The 21,777-nt window shown below is 36.9% G+C and overlaps 1 protein-coding gene and 1 long non-coding RNA gene across 3 annotated transcripts in view; one reads left to right on the forward strand and one right to left on the reverse strand.

Annotated features, from left to right (window-relative positions):
* Window positions 1-21,777, forward strand: part of RANBP17 (RAN binding protein 17) — a 198,653-nt gene that overhangs the window by 167,696 nt on the left and 9,180 nt on the right. For both annotated transcript variants that reach the window (XM_034432307.3, XM_034432308.3), the window contains exon 25: window positions 2,600-2,766. In XM_034432307.3, coding sequence (XP_034288198.2) covers window positions 2,600-2,766 — 167 coding nt within the window. The remainder of the gene's footprint in view (window positions 1-2,599; window positions 2,767-21,777) is intronic.
* Window positions 13,367-20,068, reverse strand: LOC117674336 (uncharacterized). Its single transcript, XR_004593803.3, has 3 exons — window positions 20,001-20,068; window positions 18,015-18,065; window positions 13,367-13,438 (listed from the first exon to the last, which is right to left on the reverse strand). It is a non-coding gene; the product is annotated as an uncharacterized LOC117674336 (long non-coding RNA).

Raw genomic sequence — 21,777 nt, forward strand, 5'->3', positions numbered from 1 at the left:
GACAATTAAAATTGATCACATTATTGAGTACTTAAAACATTTAACTCTTGGGCAAAATGCACAATTGAGCATTTATAAATATTAAATCATGCTCTTTAGAGAGAGAATTGCTGTGGGAAATCTTTACTTGGACTTCCTTTCTTTCAACATCCAGAGTAACTATCATCTGAGTATTTCCTCACAAAAGCAATACATATATTGTAGATAGGGACACAAGTGATTACTGAGACTAACCATGAATTCTTTTTCTCACCTTTTGTTAATACAACATTACCTTATCTTTTTGATATGCTGTGGAACAAACATTCCAAGGCCTAGTGCCTTGATTCCCACAACAGACATAGAATTCATATGCAACTTTTTGACACCAGAGGTTTAGCATTATTTTGCATTTTGCTTTTTGCAATATTCTGAATATTGCATATCTAAAACATAGCCAAATGCATCTAAATATTAAGAAAGAGAAATGTTATGAATTTTCCCTTGTTAGCTTTGTGTAATAATTGAATAATTGAATTGGACAATCACATACGCCGTTCCAAGCAGCATGGTATAGAAAAGACATGTTATTGTGGCCTATTCTGAAAAGGATCAGAGTGGATGTATTTTACAGATGAAGAAACCAGAGACAAATATTAGCTTCAGTTTGCATCCAGTGGAAATGGGGATTGTCAGAAATTCAGAGGAATGTTTCGTACGTGGTAAAATGAAGAGAGTCTTGAGACTAATTGTGGTTAAAATTGTCTGCAAAATCTTTCTTAACATCCCAGGAGAATTTAGCTAAGGAAAAAAAATAGATTGCAGTGATGTTGAAAGAGAAGTAAACTTCAAAACAACATTTAGAAACCAGAACTGGCACAGATCAACATTCTGTGCCTAGAGGGAAGTTTTCAAATACTCACTGCAATATTGGCAAGCTTCCACTTATCACAGTTTAAGGGGATACACTTAATTGAGTCTATCATATACCTTGCAATTCTCCTTCAGATAAGCAGTATTTTAACACTAATGCTTGTGCACATGTATATATCATTCACAAACAAAGAATCCAAAATCAGTAATACAAGATCTGAAAATAATCTATATTTGCATTAATCAGGGCTGTGGTTTTGTCCTCGTCTGGAAGCTGAATGAACCCCTAAATATTGATAAATACACTTTTTATTTCTATTGCACCATCAGTATTCTTTCCAAGTATTTTTTCCTTTCACAAATATGTGCTTAACTATACCCACTAGTATAAAAGAATGACTGCTCCTAAAACTAATAATAGAAACAATACTTTAGAAATCTGTGATGTATTTAAAGAAGTTTGTATATTCCATGAATGACAAGGTTGCTGAGTCTGTAAGAAGTGAATAGCTAGAAGATTGCAAAGTAGTTGCAGGCAATCACTTGCTAATAAGTGAAAAGAAATATGCACAGTTTGAATAGCATGTACTGAAACAACGTGATACAACATGTTTGTGATTCACACATGTTTTATATCAAAACTGCTGGCTGAGATGAGTATAAATATAAATAATATTCCCTTTAAAAATTGTCAAACATTGAGTAATAGTGGATTCTGAGATTGATTTGTATAACACATCCACAGTTATTTTGCTGTTATGGTATTGCACAGAATAGTTGCCTATTACTGTGTTTCCCCAAAAATAAGACCCTGTCTTATATTTTTTTGAACCCTGAAATAAACGCTTGGCCGTATTGCCATGCACTCAAAAGCCCAATTGGGCTTATTTTCAGGGGATGTCTTATTTTGAGGGAAATAGGGTACCTTGCAAACTGTAAATTAAAAAACAGGAATTTATTGTTATAATATTTTGCTTTAAATATAGTAAGTAAAGGTGGTCCTTTGCTGTTCTATTTCTCACAAGTTTTTTAAAAATATGTTTTATTTGTATTTTCATAACAACCAAATGATAAAAATTAAACTCTACAAGTTACATATTTCATGGGGGATGGTTGATTTTCAATTGTTTTGCTTTTGGTTTCTTGGGGAAGGAGGGCTGGTTATTCATTTTGTTTTCCAACATTTATGTCATCTGGATATTTTGTTTTCCATATAAATGCAATTTATATTGTGATTTCTCTCCAGATTGTATTAATCTTTTGCCTTTTAATATTTATGGTGGTAGAGAAATTTGAGTCACTTCTTCAGTATTGGTATTGAAAGTATCTGTGAATGCCACAGGTATTTAATCTATGTATGTATTTTTATTCTGACCATGCAGATTAAAACTGCAAAAACAATACATTTTTTTCTTATTCCCCCAAGTACAAACTCTTCAGAATTCATAATTTCATAGCAATAAGGAAACAGCTGGAGTCCTTGAATTTGTAACAGCCAGCAGGAGTGCGTAAAACCAGGCAGAACACCAGCCAGTAGGGTGTAAAAGCTCTCTCTGTGCTGCAGTAGAGTGAAAGATAAGGGATTGTCATAGCGAAATCTACTTGGAATATGTTATAACAACAGAGTAAGAGCAACAGTCCCATCTACCCTTATTATAGTTCTGTAATCCCATTTCAATGTAGGTTGTTGATAGTGAAATTATTTCAGAAATTGCAATGTTGTGTTTCCTTTTCTTTTAATGTTCAGATACGATTGTCTCCTCTAGCTGTTGTGCAAGTTTGGACTACATTGTTACCTATCTCTTCAAGCACATAGCAAAAGAAGGAAAGAAACCCCTGAGAATCAGGGAGATTTCCCAAGACGGGCAAAGATTACTGCATTTCATGCAGCAAAACTCTGAGGTGCTGCAGCAGGTAAACTCAAAAACACTATTTTGCCTTTGTCTTTCTGAACTTTCTTTTTAAAAGATTTTTTTTTACATTTAATAATGCAATTCTCTAAGTTTTACCACTGCAGTTACTAGTGAACCCATTTCAGTCAGCCCCGTAAGTTCTGCATTGTCCCCCAAAGCATCTCAGTTGTGTGAGTTCAGTGACCCAGGAATACGTCAATGAACTGATGAGATTATAGAATTTTAGAAGCATTTACATACAATGGAATATAACTGTCTTTGGGTGGAATAGTCAGTGAAAATGTTTACAGTGAATACTGTAGTGGTGAAAAAAAGCATTATAACAGGCTGAAAATGTTAAAAGAAGCCTTTTTTAAGCCTTTCTAATCAGATAGATGGCTGCATTTTGAATACTGTATAGATTTATCAAAGCTTTTTGTATCTTCCCTATAAGGGCAATTGTTTACGCATTGTGGCATGCACTACTTTAAATCAGTTTTGAAAAACTGCTTTGGAGCACACCAATGCATGAATAAAGTATTTGTCAGTGACTCTTTAAAGCAAATATTTTTGTTTCCAGAATTGTGAGGAAACAGAAGCAGCTGCTTCGATGAGTTGCCAAGTGCTTTATTATTGCTCTTTCATGCACTGAAGCCATATTTTGGAGTCAGATCTGAAGCATTGCCCAGTTTATTGGGCATATAGTTGTCAGTTTTTTAAAAAGTCAACTTGTAGCAACAAAAACTAGCATTGTTAGATGTCTTCCAATGAAGACTGGATTGACAGGGTTTCTTTAATTTAGATTTCTGCATTGAGCAAGGGGTTGGACAGAGTAGCCAGTGGTGCTTTTAAACTTAATGATTCCCTGACATTAAAGTATTTTCATATTATCTTGTTTTCAAAATAGTTTTTTGCTAGAATAATGAAAATATCATGAGAAAATAAAACATCAATTGGAATTGCGCTTCTCTAATACTAATATGAGATAGAATGTACTTTGATAAAAGATTTAATGTGCTTCCAAATAACAGACGGGTCAGCATTTCAAGTAGATCCCTGTTAGCAAGGATCTCGCTGAAATAACTGCTTAAATTTATGGATGTAATCAAATCACAGTAACATTTGTAGAGTTCTCATGATCTTCAGTAACCTGAAGATTGTGCTGATGATGAGGTACCAGCAATATGGTTGCCATTTAAGTGTACAAGATTTATTCTTCTTATTTATTGCTGCGATTACTTTGGGTGATCTTTGCCTCTAAATAAATTGAGAAGTAATACATAGCATAATATTTAAGTATGTATAGGACCGTTATTACTATCCTCGGTGATTCATTGCCATCACTGTTTTATATTGCAACTTCCTGGAGTAATCACTCTATTCAAGTAGAATAAAAGTTGATGAGAACCTAGAAATGTATTTCACATTTGCCTGTTGCCCAGCATTACAACCTCACTCTAAAGTTCAGCTGTGTAATCAGGAAGATCAGGTACGTTGGCCTCAAACCCAGATTTTCCTACATTTGCTGTTCTTATGACCTTAATGTTCTATTTTGTGTCAATGATACTTTGCAATCCTAAAATTTATAGCATATGAATAAGGTATGATATGTCTTTATTAGCTTCACAATCTGTGGAATACATTATATTTAGTTTGAATGTAGGCTTTCAGGTACTCTTTTAAATATTTATGACCAGTCTCCAGTAGTCAGCATAAATATGATTTGCATTAGCACAAGTCACACTGCATTGAGTGCTTCTGATGTCAACCATTCAGTGTACTAATACCTGACATCATCTCCCGAGGTCATTGCCAATTTTGACCTCTCTCCTTCTGTACAGTTTCTCTACTCTCAGAAGCTCTTTTGAATTGATTTGAAATTTTGACTCTTCCCTTTATGAGGCAGTAAAATTGATAATTATTCAGATGGGAACTGAGTGCTGAGTGAAAAATCAATTCTACCCGCTCTCTGCTGCGTATAAAATTACTTCTGACTCTGCTGGTCTGAACAAATGGGCAAGGTAAAAGCAGCAGGCAGGAGTAGTAGAAAGACTTAGCTGGATAAAGCTAATAGCCTAAAGGGATGGCTCTTTGAGATGAGGGAGTGAGCCAGTTGGGGGCGGTTATCAACAATGATGGGACTCATTGATTATATGTTTACATCAGATTTCCATTGGGTTATAAATCAGCCCCTGAATAGAAATAGAACCCTAGGCTTTGCATCTTACCAAAGGGACAGTGAATTAGATTATTCTCATTTTCACACTCAGATGAAAAGTGATCCATTGATTATTCATCGGCAGGCCATTAAACCATAGCTTTAGAGCTGATTTGACTATCATGCAGCCAAATGAACAAGACCGTTGCTTCACAACGAGAGGTTTCAGTTTTCTAGACAGCTGTGTCTTGTAAGTAATGCCTAACCCTATTAAAACAAAAGGGTTATTACAAATTGCTTAACAGTGCTAGAAAACTAGGCCCTAATGACTAATTGTACTGTGAGCTTAAAGAGACTTGTCAGTTCTTTAAAGTGATGCAATGAAGCTAAATATTCTCCCAATTTGTCTGCTTTGATGGAAACACTGTTACATCATGTCTCTTTTTAAAGCAGGAAAGATCTGTCGCTAAATATTTGCACATCATAAGTGTTGAATTAATTGGGGAAAAGTATGCAGGTAGTCCTCAATTTATGACCACAATTGAGCCTAAAATTTATGTTGCTAAGTGAGAAATTTGTTAAGTGAGTTTTGCCCCCATTTTACGGCTTTGCTTGCCACATTTGTTAAGTGAATCACTGCAGCTGTTAAATTAGTAACATGGTTGTTATGTGAATCTGGTTTCCTCATCGACTTTGCTTGTCAGAAGGTTGCAAAAGGTGATCACATGATCCCAGGACACTGCAGCTGTCATAAATGTGAGTTAGTTGCCAAGCATCCGAATGTTAAGTCACGTGACCATGGAAAGTAAGTGTGAAAAATGGTCATAAGTCACTTTTCTCAATGTCATTGTAACTTCAAACAGTCACTAAGTGAACTGTTGTAATTCGAGGGCTACCTGTAATTAAGCACATGAAAATGCATTTTAATACATTGCTATATGACAATATTGCTGGATTATCTGTTTAAAAATATTGCAGAAATTTAAGTTCAAGTATCCTGTACCTCATCCATCTTATTTTTGATTGATTAATAGCAACGTAGACTTATGGGTAGTATTTCAGTGGAACTAGGGGGAAAGTACTCTTAAATTATAGGGTTTAAAAGCCATTTCAAATAACTCGGTATACTCTTGCACTATCCTGTTTTGCTATCCTTCGGGCTGCTGGATTATTGTTGTAAGAGTAGCATGAGATCAATAGCTATGTGTAGTTTGAAATGGGTTACAGTTGGCTCTTTAAAGAGACTATCGTAGTATAAGGTAAGTTACAGATGGGGCCATCTTAACCTTTTGCAGCAGCAGAAGATCTATGATAGTTAAACAACCAATTGGCATTATTCTTATGAGGATAAAGAAGACCTAATAATAGAATTGAGACAGATCACAAATGTTGATGAAGTTCCTCCACAGTTTCACACCAACTGACGGCTAATTTATGTCCATACGAAGTTGAGATAAATCAAAGGAGGAAAGGAAAGTTGACAATAGATAGTGGTACAGAATATCTCTTTGCGACTTCCTAGTGATTCAGAGGTATAGCATCCTTGGGCAGCAAGCCTAGCCAGAAAAACATCACCTGTGGGAAACTAGTGGCTTCATAATCCACTTTGCACCTAGCCACACCACTAGATTCCACGTAGTCCTTGCCACTTCCTCTTATTCATTTATTTGTTAGATTTCCCTTCCACCATTCAAGGGCAGCATGTCGTGCATCGTTCTCCCTCTATCATTTCCACACACACACACACACACACCCGCCCGCAATAATAAGTAGGCTGAACTGAGAGAGTATGCCTGGCTCAAACTCACCCAGTGAGCTTCCCAGTCTGAGGGTCAACTTGAACCTACGATTTCCCAGTCCACCATTTTCATCACTGGGTCGCACTGCACTCCTCCCCCCTCCCCGAAGGAGTTATGCCTCCAGATATTTCAGAAGTAGATTAGGAAAAATGTCTTAACACAAAGGATGAGCAACCTTTGCAAATAATTTATGAGAGAGTTCAGTGCCTTAATATGATCACATAGCAAAAAATTGAGTGTTCCAGTGCATCATTGTTTGGCTCCCTTGGTTTATCCAAAAAGCTGATTCTCTGCTACAGTCTTGAGTCTAGAAATACTAGTATTGTACGTGTATTTAGAAGCATTTAAAACATAAAGTGTTATTAAGAATTTTACGCAAAAGGCACTTCTACAATTTCAACATAGAACAGCAACTCGAGCATGGAACACATAGTAGGATTGAAAAATGCATTTTAAGATTTTACTGGCTTTATCGGCCAGTTTTATTGATGAAATGAAATCTAAATAGAAAGCATGTGGGATTGTTGTTACTTGCATAAATGAAACTATACATTCTCCGTAAATAAATGAAAGGACATACACACTTATTTGCATAATTTGTAATTTGGATATATGATTGTCTTTTGCTTCGTATTCCTATCAGTCTCACTTTTTAGTGCTAATGTTTTATTTTGCAGTGCAGTGAAACATGGTCTGTTTAAACATTTGTCAGCTTGTTTGTTCTTTTGTTAAAAATGCTTCAGTTTCTATAAAGATTAAACAAAAGTCAGTGCCGTCCAACTGTTCTTTAAAAAAAAAAAAGCCTTAAATTTTAATCAACTAACATTTGAGTAGCCTGTATAAACTGTAACTCTTACAAGTTGCTATGATGTAAATAGAAACTTTGTTAATCTTTACTATGCAATTTAAATTTTTTTAAAAAGTGAAAATACACATTTTCACTTCATGCATCTCATATTTCAATTCAGTCTTACTCAGCTACCCCTCTTTATGGTAGCTCATATTTTTACAGTTTCTAATACTGCATGGTTTGTTCTTTGCAATTAAAGTTCTGGCTGCTCTTAGTGATAGTAAACTGAGTGAAGTAGCAGCATACCAAGGAACGGTGTATAGTTTATCAAGCAATTAAAAATTAGTCTGCCTTACCAGGCAAAACACTAATATAGGGATTGTAGTGTTTCACTGTGATCTTTTTCAAAATTAGTAAAATTTCGACTGTCTGTTTCGATTTAGTGAAATGTTCAGTGCCCCTTATCTTTTGTGGCTGTCTTTATTATTCCCACCCCCCCTCAGGGGCGAGGGGAAAATGCCAGCATGATAGAGTGACTGGTTTTTTTTTTAAGTAGTGAAACCTTTTCAGCTGACATTTGTAGTTGCTTCTGCACTAAACTGCCATTCAGTTAGATAGCTTCACTAGCATTTGACAGAAATGGGAATGGGGCAGAGTGGTAATAATAGATAATTAATATGTGCACAATAGGTCATCTGCATTGGTGTGTAGCAATTATGTGACTTTGAAGAAAGCTTTACTTTAAAAACCAAATCAAACTAAAATATGTGTATTTATACTATCCTAGGTTGAGCAGAAATTACGACTGTATGAGCTTACATAAAGAAGAGAGTGATGTCAGTCCAGGCTCTCTTCTAAATTGGGGATGTTCTCCCTGCTTTTTAATATTACTATACACAACATTGGAGTTAGGTTAGAAAATTATACCATGAATTCCCATGAAGCTCAGTCCAAAAAGATGTTCCTTAGATTAAGAAAAAAAGATGTAATTCTCATACTTGAGATAATGGGGGGAAATCGGTGGGTAAACTTTCACATATTTAAATTAAAGTAAAGAAACATAATACTGTAAGCCTTAAAACCCAAAAAGTCAGTTGCATCTTTGGATGCTTAATAATCTTTGGATGGCAGCTTTTACTTGTTTAGGTTATTGTATCTCTGTTTACAATTTTATCGGATTTAATTATGTAAACCAGTGTTATCATTTTTTTAAAAAAAAAAATGAAGAACAAAAATATAACAGCTATGGGCCAAATCAGCTGAGATTTGAGTGATTACAGAACCAGAAAAAGCACCATATTGAATGAACTAAAATTCAATCCCAATGCCATTTATTTTATTGTTTGACATTAATTTGAGCTTTTCAGCTATTGATTGATAGTTTAATATCATCAATAATTTTAAAGAAACTAACCTTGACAATACATGTAAATTGTTATAAATTGATTGCTCTACTTTTGCACTTAAAACAATTTACATTTCTTACTCATCTTGATAGAGTAACCCTGTATACAAAACAATACTTCCAGAAGTTTTGATGCAGATATAAGGCAAATGTCTTTCAACTTATGCAAAAACTTGGGTAAAAATTACAACTTACCTAAATGATGAGCACAAGGGTTTACAGAATAATCTATTTTATTCCAAAGTCTTTTTGTGGACTGTTCTAGCTACTTAAATCATTTGCATCCCTTAAAACATGGAGTTAAATCATTTTGATAGGACTATTACTGTCTAAATGAAGCATATGAAACAGTTAACAATACAGTTTTGTGGGCAGCAGGAGTGACGTTCACAACTGTGGCAAAGTCCATGTGGATGGAGACAAAAAAGTGTATAATTCGGCTTTCAAAAAAAAAAAAGTTGCTAGAGGTGTCAATGGGACGAGGTGTACCCTCAGGCTAGACAGCTGGTGTCTATATGCTTTTTGTTTATCAGTTTCTGGTTTTTTGTACCCTTTAGGCCCGCAGATGAAATAATTGCTCCTACAGGGTCAACTGCTGGTCGAAGCAAAGTAAGAAAAGACCTTTGCGTTCAACCACGTCAGCCGTCATTTTAGCGCAGCTGGCACCTGCTACTGGTGCACAGCAGGAGGGTTAAAGGTCAAAGAGGCAGTTGTTCTAAACTCAGTGATGGCTTAAAGGGACTTGTAGATTAATCTGCTTTATTAACTTCCGTATATTAGATAACTATTGCTGTGAATGAAAGCATGTCTTTCTGAATAAGTACCATCACCTCTTTCCCTTTTAAATTGGCTTTTGAGTAATGAATATTAAATAGAATGCGTTTCAAGGGTAATTAAATGAAAACATTAGGATGCTAGTGTTTGCATCTTATTTGTAACTTTGTTGCATATTTATAATGCACTGCTTGATTTTGATAGTACATTTGGAGGAATACTAAGTGCAAAGAATTTAAGAAATACAGTTCCTTCCTGTTAACTCGGTAATGGGAGTTTTCTCTATAGGTTTTCTTGATGAAATTATAATTCTAATAGGGCTGGCATAAAACAAAATTTGTTTTGTTTTAACCTGGGTTTTCTTTTACAAGTTTATTTCTTTCCTCTGAAGATAATGAAAAGTTTGAAACAGTCAAAACTATTTCCATTTTGACTCCAGAATACAGTGGATGTGGCCAAATGGCAAGTTGAACTTAATTGAATTCTACTTCAGCTGTTGATCATACTCCCCTGTTTTCAGACAACTTATCTGCCTTCCTCTAAAAACAAAGATTGTTATTTATTTTGTAAAATAGAAGAGATTTCATATTCAGTGTCTGAAAAACAAATTGCATGGGAAGATTGTATCTTTCATTCCTAGACAGTTTTAATTAGCTGACCATTGTTGAATATTTTTTCTGCTTTAAATGGAGCTGTTCTGTATAGGTGACATCATCATATAGGTAATACATAATCAATTTCTGATAAAAAAAACTATATTAAATTTATGGAAACAAGTCTTTAAGTTACTCTTTCTTATATTACATTTCATCCTACGACCTGTCTCTCTTTCACTCTCAGAATGAGTAAGAGTTTAAAGTGAAATCTGTTGAACCCTTAAATAGGGATAAGTGATCTATGTCTCCAAGACTACAAATTTCCCATGAATATTTTTGAGTGGTTTTTGAACTTTGCCAAGTGTGATCCCCTACAGGCTATTGTGTAGGAAATAAGGAGAGAAGGAAGAAAAAAAAAACTGGACAAATTAAAATTAAAACAAGCACCCATATCTATTTTTGCTCCTCTGTTTATAGCAATAGCAATTAGACTTATATACCATTTCATAGTGCTTTATAGCCCTCTCTAAACTGTTTACAGAGTCAGCATATTGCCCCCAATAATCTAGGTCCTCATTTTACCCACCTTGGAAGGATGGAAGGCTGAGTCAACCTTGAGCCTGGTGAGATTTGAACTGCCAAATTATAGGCAGCTGGCAATCAGCAGAAGTAGCCTGCAGTACTGCACTCTAACCACTGCACCACGGTGGCTCATATCTCACCAACTTGTTTCTCAACCTTGGGAACTTTAAATGTTTGGACTTCAACTCCTGGGATTTCCCAGCCAGCATGTTGAAGTGAGTGTCCACACATTTCTCAATGTTCCCAAGGTTGAGCGCTATCTTAGCTTGTATTTATTGAGTAAGGCTCTGTAGGACTCCATAACTTGTGTGACATGCTTGTATCTTCTTTTGCATTACATAAACTATGCATGCTGGTGTAGAGGAGGACCCTGCTGCTGAGTTATGTTCAGTATCTGTGGGGTTGTATTGTCATTGGAGCAGCAAAAATAGAAGCCTTTGTGTAGTAGCTCACTTCATATGAATTCACAGAAAGTTAATCAACTTTTTTTGCCATGAAGAACAATATTCTGTTCTTTAGTACACATTTTCATGAACATCAGCTAATCAGAGGACTCCAAGAAGATGAGCACATTAGTATAATAGTTATAGTGAAAAAAAAATATCCAGGAAGATTTAAATTCTTCTGTTAGATAGTGGTTATGCAAATTCATGTGGAATTATATGAAATGAAAAAGATTATGATTACTTTTTATTGTGCAATAAGTAGGTGCGATTGCCAACTTCATGACATCTCTATTTCATCTTTCTGATTAAGTATCTCAGCAGTCATTTTATGAGAATGTGCTTTTAAGTTGCAAGTTGGTCACAGGGCAAGTTTTAGAACAAAGTGTTTAAAAACAGTTTTAAAGCAAAGATACTGTAAGTGGATGCATTGAAGAATGCAAATTTCCAGCATGTCTCCTAAAAACTACCTTGCTTAATGATGATCCTTTGGAAGCCTCTCTGTTCAATAAGAAATTTAAAACTTAGGCAGATCTGCTAAATTGTATTAATCGTCATAGTTTTTAGTAATATTTAGTTGTATATAAGGAAATGAATAAGTTTAAAAATTGATTCCAAATAGGAGTCACTACAAAGTAAGAACTTACAAGATTGGCAGGAAAAGTAATCCCCACGTTCTTTCTCTTCCTACTCTAGTTTTTAAAAATGTGTTCCACAATATTGTACCTTAATTAAGGCACGGCATTTAATCCTCAGCCCAGCCAGATGATGAGCTGTAGTCCAGAGTACCTGGAAGGTACCATCTTGAAAAACTTATGGTTCCAGCAACCTGATAAAGATAATCTTTAAAACAATTTCTAATAGAAAAATGTAGAGAAGTTCCTTTGCTATTATCATGTACTGAAAAAGGATGACATAGATTCTGTCTCCAGTTAGGAGTAAAATGGATAAGGGAGGTTCCAGCAGAAGTTTAGGGACAGATACAAAATTATTGGTTGTCTAAAATCATACTTTTCTATAACCCTGCTGCTAAGCCCTTTATTAGAAAAGGCACGATAGGCTGGTTTTCAAAAGAATAGGCTGCCTGCACCTTGTCTTCTCTCAAGAGACACTTGTAACGGATGATGATTTTTTTCTTCTTCTCATTAATCACATGATGTCCAAAGACACAATGCTCTCCAATTCCTGAAAATTCAGTGCAGACACATTGGGAGTAAGTTCAACAAAGGCTTATGCTTGCATTGCCAAAAGGAGAAAAATGTTTGAACAAGTCCTCAAGTTCATCATAACCTCCAATATGTGGGCATGTTGTACACTATGAGGAAAGGATGTCTGTGAGTTTTCAGGCTGAAGAATGCCAAACAGCAGCCCAATTGGCTGTTCACTGAATCCGTTTTGCCATCAGTTATTCCAGCCTTGTGGGAGAAAAATCTGCACCTTAAAAATCACAGATAGATTGGAAACATCTGTCAGTTGCTTTGCTTACTCAAACATCAAGAGCTTTAGTGGAATCTTGAATAGATAAGAGCAAAAAAGCAAAAAAAAAAAAATATTCTGATGTTTGTGTTGCTTCACAATGAACAGCATCATGAAGCAACACAAAATCAGCAACCCAGAACTAAAATAAATAAAATAAAGCAACTTAGAACTAAGGAGAAATTTTCTAACAATGAGAGCAGTCAACTAAAGAACAGCTTACCTTCAGAGGTTGTGGGTGCCCCATCACTGGAAACTTTCAAAAAAGAGACTGGACAACCATTTATCTGAAATGGTTTAGGGCCTCCTGCTCTAGCAAGGGGTTGGATTAGAAGACCTCCAAGGTCTCTTCCAACTCTACTATTCTGTATCCTAAGCATGTGGTCCAATCAGGCACACCTCTCTTGACTTTCATAAGAAGAAGTCTCAGCAATATTCTCTTGAGCTAACACAGCAGCAACAGCATTTAGGTCTTGTCTTACTCTAAGTTCTATCTCTCTACTTATTTGTACGTGCAGCAGATGGATTATAGCTATCACTTTTAAGAAAGTCACATTTCTATTTCCTGCCTCCCCATTTCAGTTGGATTTACTTTCAGATTAAAGGCAGCTATTTGCTTTAATATCTTCTCAACTCTTTCAAAGGCTTGCCAGCTGTCAATACTGTAGTTTCTGTAATAAAATGTAAGAGATGATAGAATACTAGCTTTTTAATCAGTAAAGAAATACCATTATATATTATTTGATAATGTAAACTGAGAGACATAACTAAGTCTGAGCATTATTTTCTAAATGTCTTCCTGAATCAAGGAAGAAAATAATTAGGAAGTGCAATTATAATTACCTTATATCTGGTCTGATTTTTTTTCCCCATCTCTTCCAGAGGTGGGCAGGTTTTGGCAGTCTTTTCTGCTTAGTTATACAAAGGCCAGTCTCACTATTCCCTTTACACTGCCAGAAACACTTTGCAGTTGTGCCTTTTCTTTTCTCGCTATGATAATATCAGTAGAAAAAAGCCATCTCAGTTACATTAAGCTTACTTTAACCTCAACTACGCAGCATTGTGGGAAGAGTAAAGATTAAAGCCTTAGTGTGTATGTTCACCCAGAGTGCAGGAGTATGTGTCTGTATATGGGGACCCAGTTAGTAGTTCTGACCTATTGACTTATGTAATTTGAGGATCCAAAAAAAGATTGCCTGCTGTTGATAGACAGTAATTCATTCAGTCAAGATAATGTTAAGTCGTTCTAGTAAGTCTTTATCTCTTAGTCTTTCATCCTTTTAATTAGAGATGCTAGGCTTTCTGCATTCAAAATTTTTTAAAAAGTGATAAGCAGAGATAATTCTCTGCACACACACAGAACAAATAGATGAATAGACCAGAATTGGATGTTACAAAAAATTTAAAAAGAAAACTTATGAGAAATGCCATGTTCTTTCATGTTCTTTTCAAGCCCAGTCCTTTTCAGTATAGTTAAAGCTAAAGTAATAACATAATTTTAAGCAATCTGTTCATATGGTTTTATTGGGAATTCTGGGAACTGCAGTTCCAATACAACTTGGAAGCAGGAAAGATGGGAAGTTTACAGAAAAAAGGTCAAACTATATATTGCTTGCAAAGGATACTCTTCATATTACTTTCTTGCAGAAAACAAATACTCAAAAGTGGAGGAGTGACTGATCTTTTCTTTAAAAATACAGATTTGGATCCTGATTCTAGAACAAATCATTTGAGGAATGGCAGATTAGTGAACAGGAAAAAGGGCTGGATTGTCTATTTTCTCTGATCTAAATTGCCTTCTTCTAGCATATCTTTTCCATTTCAGAAAGGGATATTAGCTTATATTTTTGCCCTACATTTTGTAAGTTCACAGCATTGTTTTAATGCAAATGCAATGTTTTTTTAAAGAGGTAGACAGCATGATGTTTTTAATTAATTTTGAGGGCGTCTGAAGCTACAAGAATGTCTTGCAAGTGTTGAAAGTTAAAAAGAGGAGTTCAGTTTTTTTACTCCTGTTTTAAAATCGTAAGATGTAACAGATTGTATTGTACTTCTTCTTTGTGACAGTTTGTCTCCAGTTTTCGTGACATTTCTATGAGAGAAATGTTTTTTTTTAAATTAAGGATCATCCTAACTTTGTCCTCCTTCCTTTGCTTATTCAAATAATCCACCATTAAATCATTCTATTGTTAAACCAGAGGTTGTTTCATTAATTTGGGGGGAAAGGACAGAAACTGATAGTGATTTCTGTTGTTTTTTTCTTTTCCCTTCTACTTCTCTATGTTCCATTGATAGATTTGCTTTCTGCAGAATAGCTGTCTGGCATTTTCTAAACCTTCTGAATTGCAACTCTTTTTGAACCCATTGTTTACTAACTCCTTCCCACTTACTACTGCATATATGTGTGAAAATATAAATAAAGTGCTGCTTAAGATAAGGACTTCTTATATCTAAAGTGGTTTCCAGAACTTAATACACACACACACCGCCTCATTTGGCCTTCTGGAAGAGCATTAAGACCTGGCTCTGCCAACTAGCATGGGGATCCAAGAGTCGTATACAGCCCTTGGGGTGTCTGGTGCCTTGAGGACTCCCTCTTCATCTTTTAACAATATTTGTATATTTTTCATTTATTTTATGCTCTCTTTTATTGTAAATTTACCAGTCATTTATAGTGAACTGGGTGGTATATATATGTGTTTGATTGATTGATTGAAATCAACTCTTATCAGCTGGTTTGACTTCAAGATGACATAATGCTCTGTCTCAAGATTTACACTGAGAATTTTTGATTATCCTCAAAGAAATATTCTCTACTTTGGTACAAAGGATATTATTTATATGACAAGTTACAATTGTACAAGGTAATGCAAGATGGAGTGCCATTTTTATCTTCATACACCCTAGAAACAAATGGATGAGAAAAAGGTTACGGTGAGACTTTTTCCCTGAGTATTAAAGGTGCTAAATTAAATAATGGTTCCATATGTACATTTGGTTGGGTCCATCTTGCCCAGTATTGTCTGTGACATAGGCAACAGCTTTCCAAAGCCTCAGGCAAAGGAATATCTTTACCCCTGAGATGTCCCCCCCCTTTTTTTTAAGTTGCCAGGGATTGAAATTGGATCTTCTTCAGTCTGCCAGGAGGGTTTTGTTTTGTTCTGTTTTGGTTTGGTTTTGCCTGTATTGGTTAGAAGAGAAATGTTTTAGCTCCGAGCTGAACAGATTTCAGGCTTGAAGGACCAAGATTGATTGAATAGGGGATTGAGTACAAAATAGCAAAAACAATAGAATATAGAATTACACATTTTACATAAATGTGGAAATTAACATACAATTTAATGATCAAAGTATTGCTTCAGTACTTCGATGTTTCCATGTGTTGTGTATGATGATTCCATGTAATGGCATTAATTTGTCCAAGAAGCTTATAGCTAATGGACAGGTCAATTCCAAATTAATCTGTTTCAGGAAATATTTGCCAGAAGCCATTGTTACTTGCCTATAGATGAAGTGCTTCGTTTTGTTTACTGTGTATGGAATTCAGGTATGAAATTGGTTGCTAGGATCATAGAAACATCATCAGATACTCACATTGATATTACATCATCTGAGTCCCATCTATTTTCTGAAGTGCTATATATTAATCCAGTGACTACTGGGGCTTACATTCCCTGTATTATATAATTTTTTTTGTGGTAGAGGTGCTAATGACACCTGTCTCTTTCAACCAATTTTTAAAGAAAATTCCTTGAATTTGGGCCTCATTCAAAATCTACTTTGACTCCGTCCTAGACTGCATGTAATTCCAACTTCCCACAATCAGTGTCAATTGATTAAATAAGGTTGTCCGGTAGTGAACAATGTATGGGAACTATATGCAGCAGTTTGTGATTGATACAATTGTTAATATGTACTAATAGGGAATTGAAGAATGGAGTGCTGAACATATTAAACTGTCTCATAATGATTTATATCATACGGGTCTCTATCCAAGCTCGCTTTTGAGGTCCTAAGTAGAGTTTTCCTAGGCTTGTTTGTGAACAGCCTAGCCTGTCTAACTTGAGGAAGTTACTCTTGGATGCGTAACACAAACTATATCGGAGTCACTTTGTGATGGAGATAGGTGGTTTCTAAATACTGTGTGTGTGTGAGGGGGGGAATAAATATAGGCTGCTACTGAGACAGAGGTTTGTTTATGGTGATCAGTACATGAGGATCCACACTGCAGGAGCTGTTATTTTTATTTCTCTTTCAGCTAGTGATAGTTTGGGTGAAGAGCATAAACTTCTTTGCTAATTGTGAAAGATGACATATGACCGTGATGGCGAACCTATGGCACGCATGCCACAGATGGCACGCGTAGCCATATCAGTGGGCACACCAGCTCAGCTCTGGCATGCATGGCATGCCGGCCAGCTGATTTTTGGGCCTTCTGGGCCCACCAGAAGTAGGGAAACAGGCTGTTTCCTGCCTCCGGAGGGCCTGGGGAGGGGGCATGGGGAAGGCCCATTTTTCTTTCTTACCTGGCTCCAGATCCTCTCTATGCATCTGTGGAGGGCGAAAACAGCCTTTCTCACTCCCTCGGAGGCTCTCCAAAGGCCTGAAACGGCCCATTTCCCAACTCCCGGTGGGACAGGAAGTGACTTTTTTGCTGTCCCCAGCCTCCAGAGACTCCTAGAGAGGCTCCTAGAGACTCCTAGAGGGGCTCCTAGAGACTCCTAGAGAGGCCTCCGGAGGGCCTCCAAGGGAGTGCACTCTTCAGGCCTCCTGTTTTCGCCCCTCCCAGATAAATAGAGAGGATCTGGAACCAGGTAAGAAAGAAAAACGGGCTTACCAGGCCATTGCGTGCCAGGAGCAGGGGGTGGGGTTTGCGCGTGCATGCTCAGGGCAGGGCGCATAGAATTGGTGTGGGCAACCTCCCCCGCCCCCCCCTCTCCTGGCACGCGATGGCAAAAAGGTTAGCCATTACTGACATATGATATGCTTTTACATCTATCATACTGGATAGGAATGAGAATATCTATACACAGTGATTAAAAATACAGTAATCTGATTAGGCTGGAAGGATTATAAAATGCAATGTTAATAGGGTGCACTGGGGTATTATTTACGTGGTTGCAATAAAAAAAAAATACCTTTCATACTCTGCTAATGACATGTTTGGCTTCAATTCTCCCACATATCTAAAGCTTCAATCTATTTTACCAGAGAAACTGACCTTTTTTCTGGAGTAAAGAGACCTACCTTTCATCAGGGTTCAATCCAGAGGGCAGTGCTCAATTCTGGATCATTCACCTATGAAAAAGACAGGCAATAAATTCAAATTTTTCATTTCCTTCAGGTTTTCTTGACTTGTGAACTATTCAAAAACCTTTTATCATTGTTGCCTTCATCTGAATCTTTTTGAATTTGTTGGTACTTTCATAAAATATTATACTCAAAATTAGACATGGCATGTGCTCTCCCTCTCCAAGGTCTAAGTGGAGCAAAAGAAAGCTCTGTTATTATCTCCCTTACCTTGTATATTGAAAAGCAACGTACAATGGCATCTTTCTCCCCTCCTCTTTTATAGCAACAACATCAGAGTGCTAACTCAGGTTTAAAATGTTCCATGTTAACCCTGTACGTACATACACACAGAAACATTCATTTGTTTCTAAATTTTGTTCATATTCTCCATTGATTACAATTTTTCCCAAAATTGCAGGTTTGTATCCAATTTAATTAGTTTCCTAGAAGCTATTACGAACTTGGAACAATGGCCTGCTACAACATCTGGATTGTCACTTTTCCTCTGAGGGGGCATCCCTTTGTGGAATAGCCCACCCTCCATGACACACCAGGTAGCCAAGCTAACCTGACTCTTAAAAACCCACTTTTGAATTTAGCTAAAGTCTAAAATCACATTTATTCTTTAATAATTTGTTTTTCTTTCTTGTTTTTTTTTAATATTACTTATAAAGAATATTCAAAACAGATTTCTGATTTAAGCTTGGTAAATTCAAATTATGATGCCAATAGAAATGAATTTAGGCCAGCTGGACAAATTATTCTGCTGTTACTATGATGTGTAAGTTTACCCATAGCAGTAATCTACCCTGGTTTTATTTCTATTCTGGCTTTATATTTTAGCCTGAATATTTTTATTATTACATTCTGTCTTGGGGATATTTTCAAATAAAAGATATAAATATTTTGCTTACATAATTTATGTAAAATACATAAATTTACTTTTTGTGAGCATTCTGCTTTATCTCCAACACAGTCTTCTATGCAATTATATATTCCTGTTATTTTGGAGGCTGGTGTCTAAGTAAATGGGTCAGCACCTGACTAGTGTCTTTTTTTGCATCTACCTTGTGTTGCTTTTAATATTTTCTCTGAGCTAAAAAAAAAACCCAGTTTATAGTTTAGCTTGGCTAGTTATCCACCCTGTCAAAATCACAGGCCAGCAGCAATCTTTGAATTCACATTTAGCTTTTTATTAAGCTCATAATAAAGGGGAGCAAAACAATTCTTGTGTGTGATGTTCTCCTCTTAAATTTATATATTTCTTTCAAAACAAACTACATTACTGGACCCTTCAGAAAATCGGGCAAAGTTAGATGCTGATACACAAAATCAGATATTCATTCATAACTATTTTACATTTCATGGGTAATCACAGTGGGCATTTATCTCGTAGACAGTTGGATGCTAGTATTGCATATAAAAAGCAATGGCAGACTTTGAAGATTATGAGTTCTGCTTTAGATTCAAGCCATTGATGCCTTGCCTACTATTGCCTGCTCTTTTTCCTGTAACAGCAACATCTTTTGAAAATGGTGGAGATTCTTTCCTAGACCTGAAATTCTTTTAACAATGAAAATGCCATAGGATGAAACAAGCACTCTGTTTCACTAAGCAGCTTCTAAATTCTATATACCAGAGACAAACTTTACGCTGCTTATCTAAGATCAGCTGGAAATGAAGCCAGCTTTAAGAAGCCACCATCCAAATTTCAAAATAGACAATGAAATTGACCAATACTCTGTCCAGACAGAGGTAACTACAACTTCCAATTGTTGAATTCTTAATCTCTCCCACATATGCTGAAAAGTAAGCACCAGTAACTTTCCTGTCGTTAGGTAGGTCTTTGAAGACTTATAATTTCGATTTGCATGAGCAACAGTTTCCAAAAGACATAGATCCATACATTTGGAAAAGATCTTCGAAGTCATCTAGACCAACCCCTTTGCACTTTTCAGTGATCCACCAGTGGAGAGAAAAGTATCATCTCACTATATGAGACTTCAGCTGGAAGGGTAAATTGGGATCATAGAAGAAAAAAATCTTAAAGTTTCTTCATCTGGAAATCTTCAGGTCCTAGCTGAATTAGCTTTGTTCCATTGAAATTAAAATAAAGAGGCCAAAGTAACTCTCCTCCCCTCCCATAAATTCCAGGGGGTTAATATGGTTTGTGTTCTTAAATTCTTTCTTTCTTTCTTTTTCCTCCTCAAACAAGCATTCTGATTCAAATGAGTTCCTCTTGCAGTTTAACTATTCCCAGTTTCATTGGTTCTGGTGGCAACAGGGCTCCATATAAATTGTGATGATTCAAGGCTTTGTGACATGCATTTGTGTGGGAATTAAAAGGAAGACATAAAGGTCAGCAGGTTAGTTTTGTTTCTCCTGCCTCTGGTTAAGAGTAGTTTGTAACCTGGGCTAGCTGAAAGTGTTTATAACAAGTGAAAGGAAGCTTGATTCTTAGCAGTGTCTAGTGCAAAGCTGGATCGAGTGGATCCAGAGAGAAGTTTAGGTGGCTAGCTAAAGCAGTGGATTTCTGGAGCTGGTCTTCCAGCTGCCCCCTTCAGGAAATGGCTTACTGGAGAAGAATTCATTTATTTATTTATTTTATTTTATTTTATTTATATACCGCCCTACTCCCAAAGGACTCAGGGCGGTGAACAGCCACAAGATAAAAGTACATCATACAAAAGTTAAAAACCATTTAAAAGTATATTAAATAATTTTGGCCCAAAAAACAAATTTAAAAACACCCAATTTGTATAAAACTTAAAAGCAAATTAAAAGTGAGAGTCAAGCCAGACCAGCCTGTTGGAATAAGAATGTTTTGAGGGTGCGGCAGAACGTGCATAAATCTGGGATCCTCTGTATCTCCGGGGGGGGGCTCATTCCAGATGGCAGGTGCCCCCACAGAGAAGGCTCTCCCCCTGGGGGCCGCCAGTCGACACTGTTTGGCCGACGGCACCCTGAGGAGCCCCTCTCTATGGGAGCGTACTGGTTGGTGAGAGGCTACTGGTGGCAGAAGGCGGTCTCGTAAGTACCCTGGTCCTAAGCCATGGAACGCTCTAAAGGTGGTGACCAAAACCTTGAAGCGCACCGGAAGACCACCGGGAGCCAATGCAGCTCACGCAGGAGGGGAGTCACATGGGAGCGCCACGTCGCTCCCATAACCAACCGCACAGCTGCATTCTGGACCAGCTGGAGCCTCCGGGTGCTCCTCAAGGGGAGCCCCATGTAGAGGGCATTACAGTAGTCCAGGTGTGAGGTGATGAGGGCATGAGTGACCGTACGTAACGAGTCCCGATCCAGAAAGGAACGCAACTGGTGAATCAGGCGGACCTGATAAAAAGTCCTCCCGGCCACAGCTGTCAAATGCTCTTCCAAAGACAGCTGTGAGTCCAGGAGGACACCCAAGTTGCGAGCCTTATCTGTGGGGCCCAACGACTCCCCCCCAATAGTCAGTGATGGCACCAACTGACTATATTGGGATGTCGGAAACCACAGCCACTCGGTCTTGGATGGGTTGAGTCTGAATCTGTTTCTCCCCATCCATATCCGCACAGCCTCCAGGCACCGGGACATCACTTCAAGGGCATCATTGGGGTGATCCAGGGTGGAGATGTACAGCTGAGTGTCATCAGCGTACTGATGGTACTTCCCCCCGAAACCACAGATGATCTTGCCCAGCGGTTTCATATAAATGTTGAACAGAAGGGGCGAG

The sequence above is a fragment of the Pantherophis guttatus genome, chromosome 1 (genome assembly GCF_059756535.1).
Source record: "Pantherophis guttatus breed Tessera chromosome 1, ASM5975653v1, whole genome shotgun sequence".
Classification (NCBI taxonomy): domain Eukaryota; kingdom Metazoa; phylum Chordata; class Lepidosauria; order Squamata; family Colubridae; genus Pantherophis; species Pantherophis guttatus.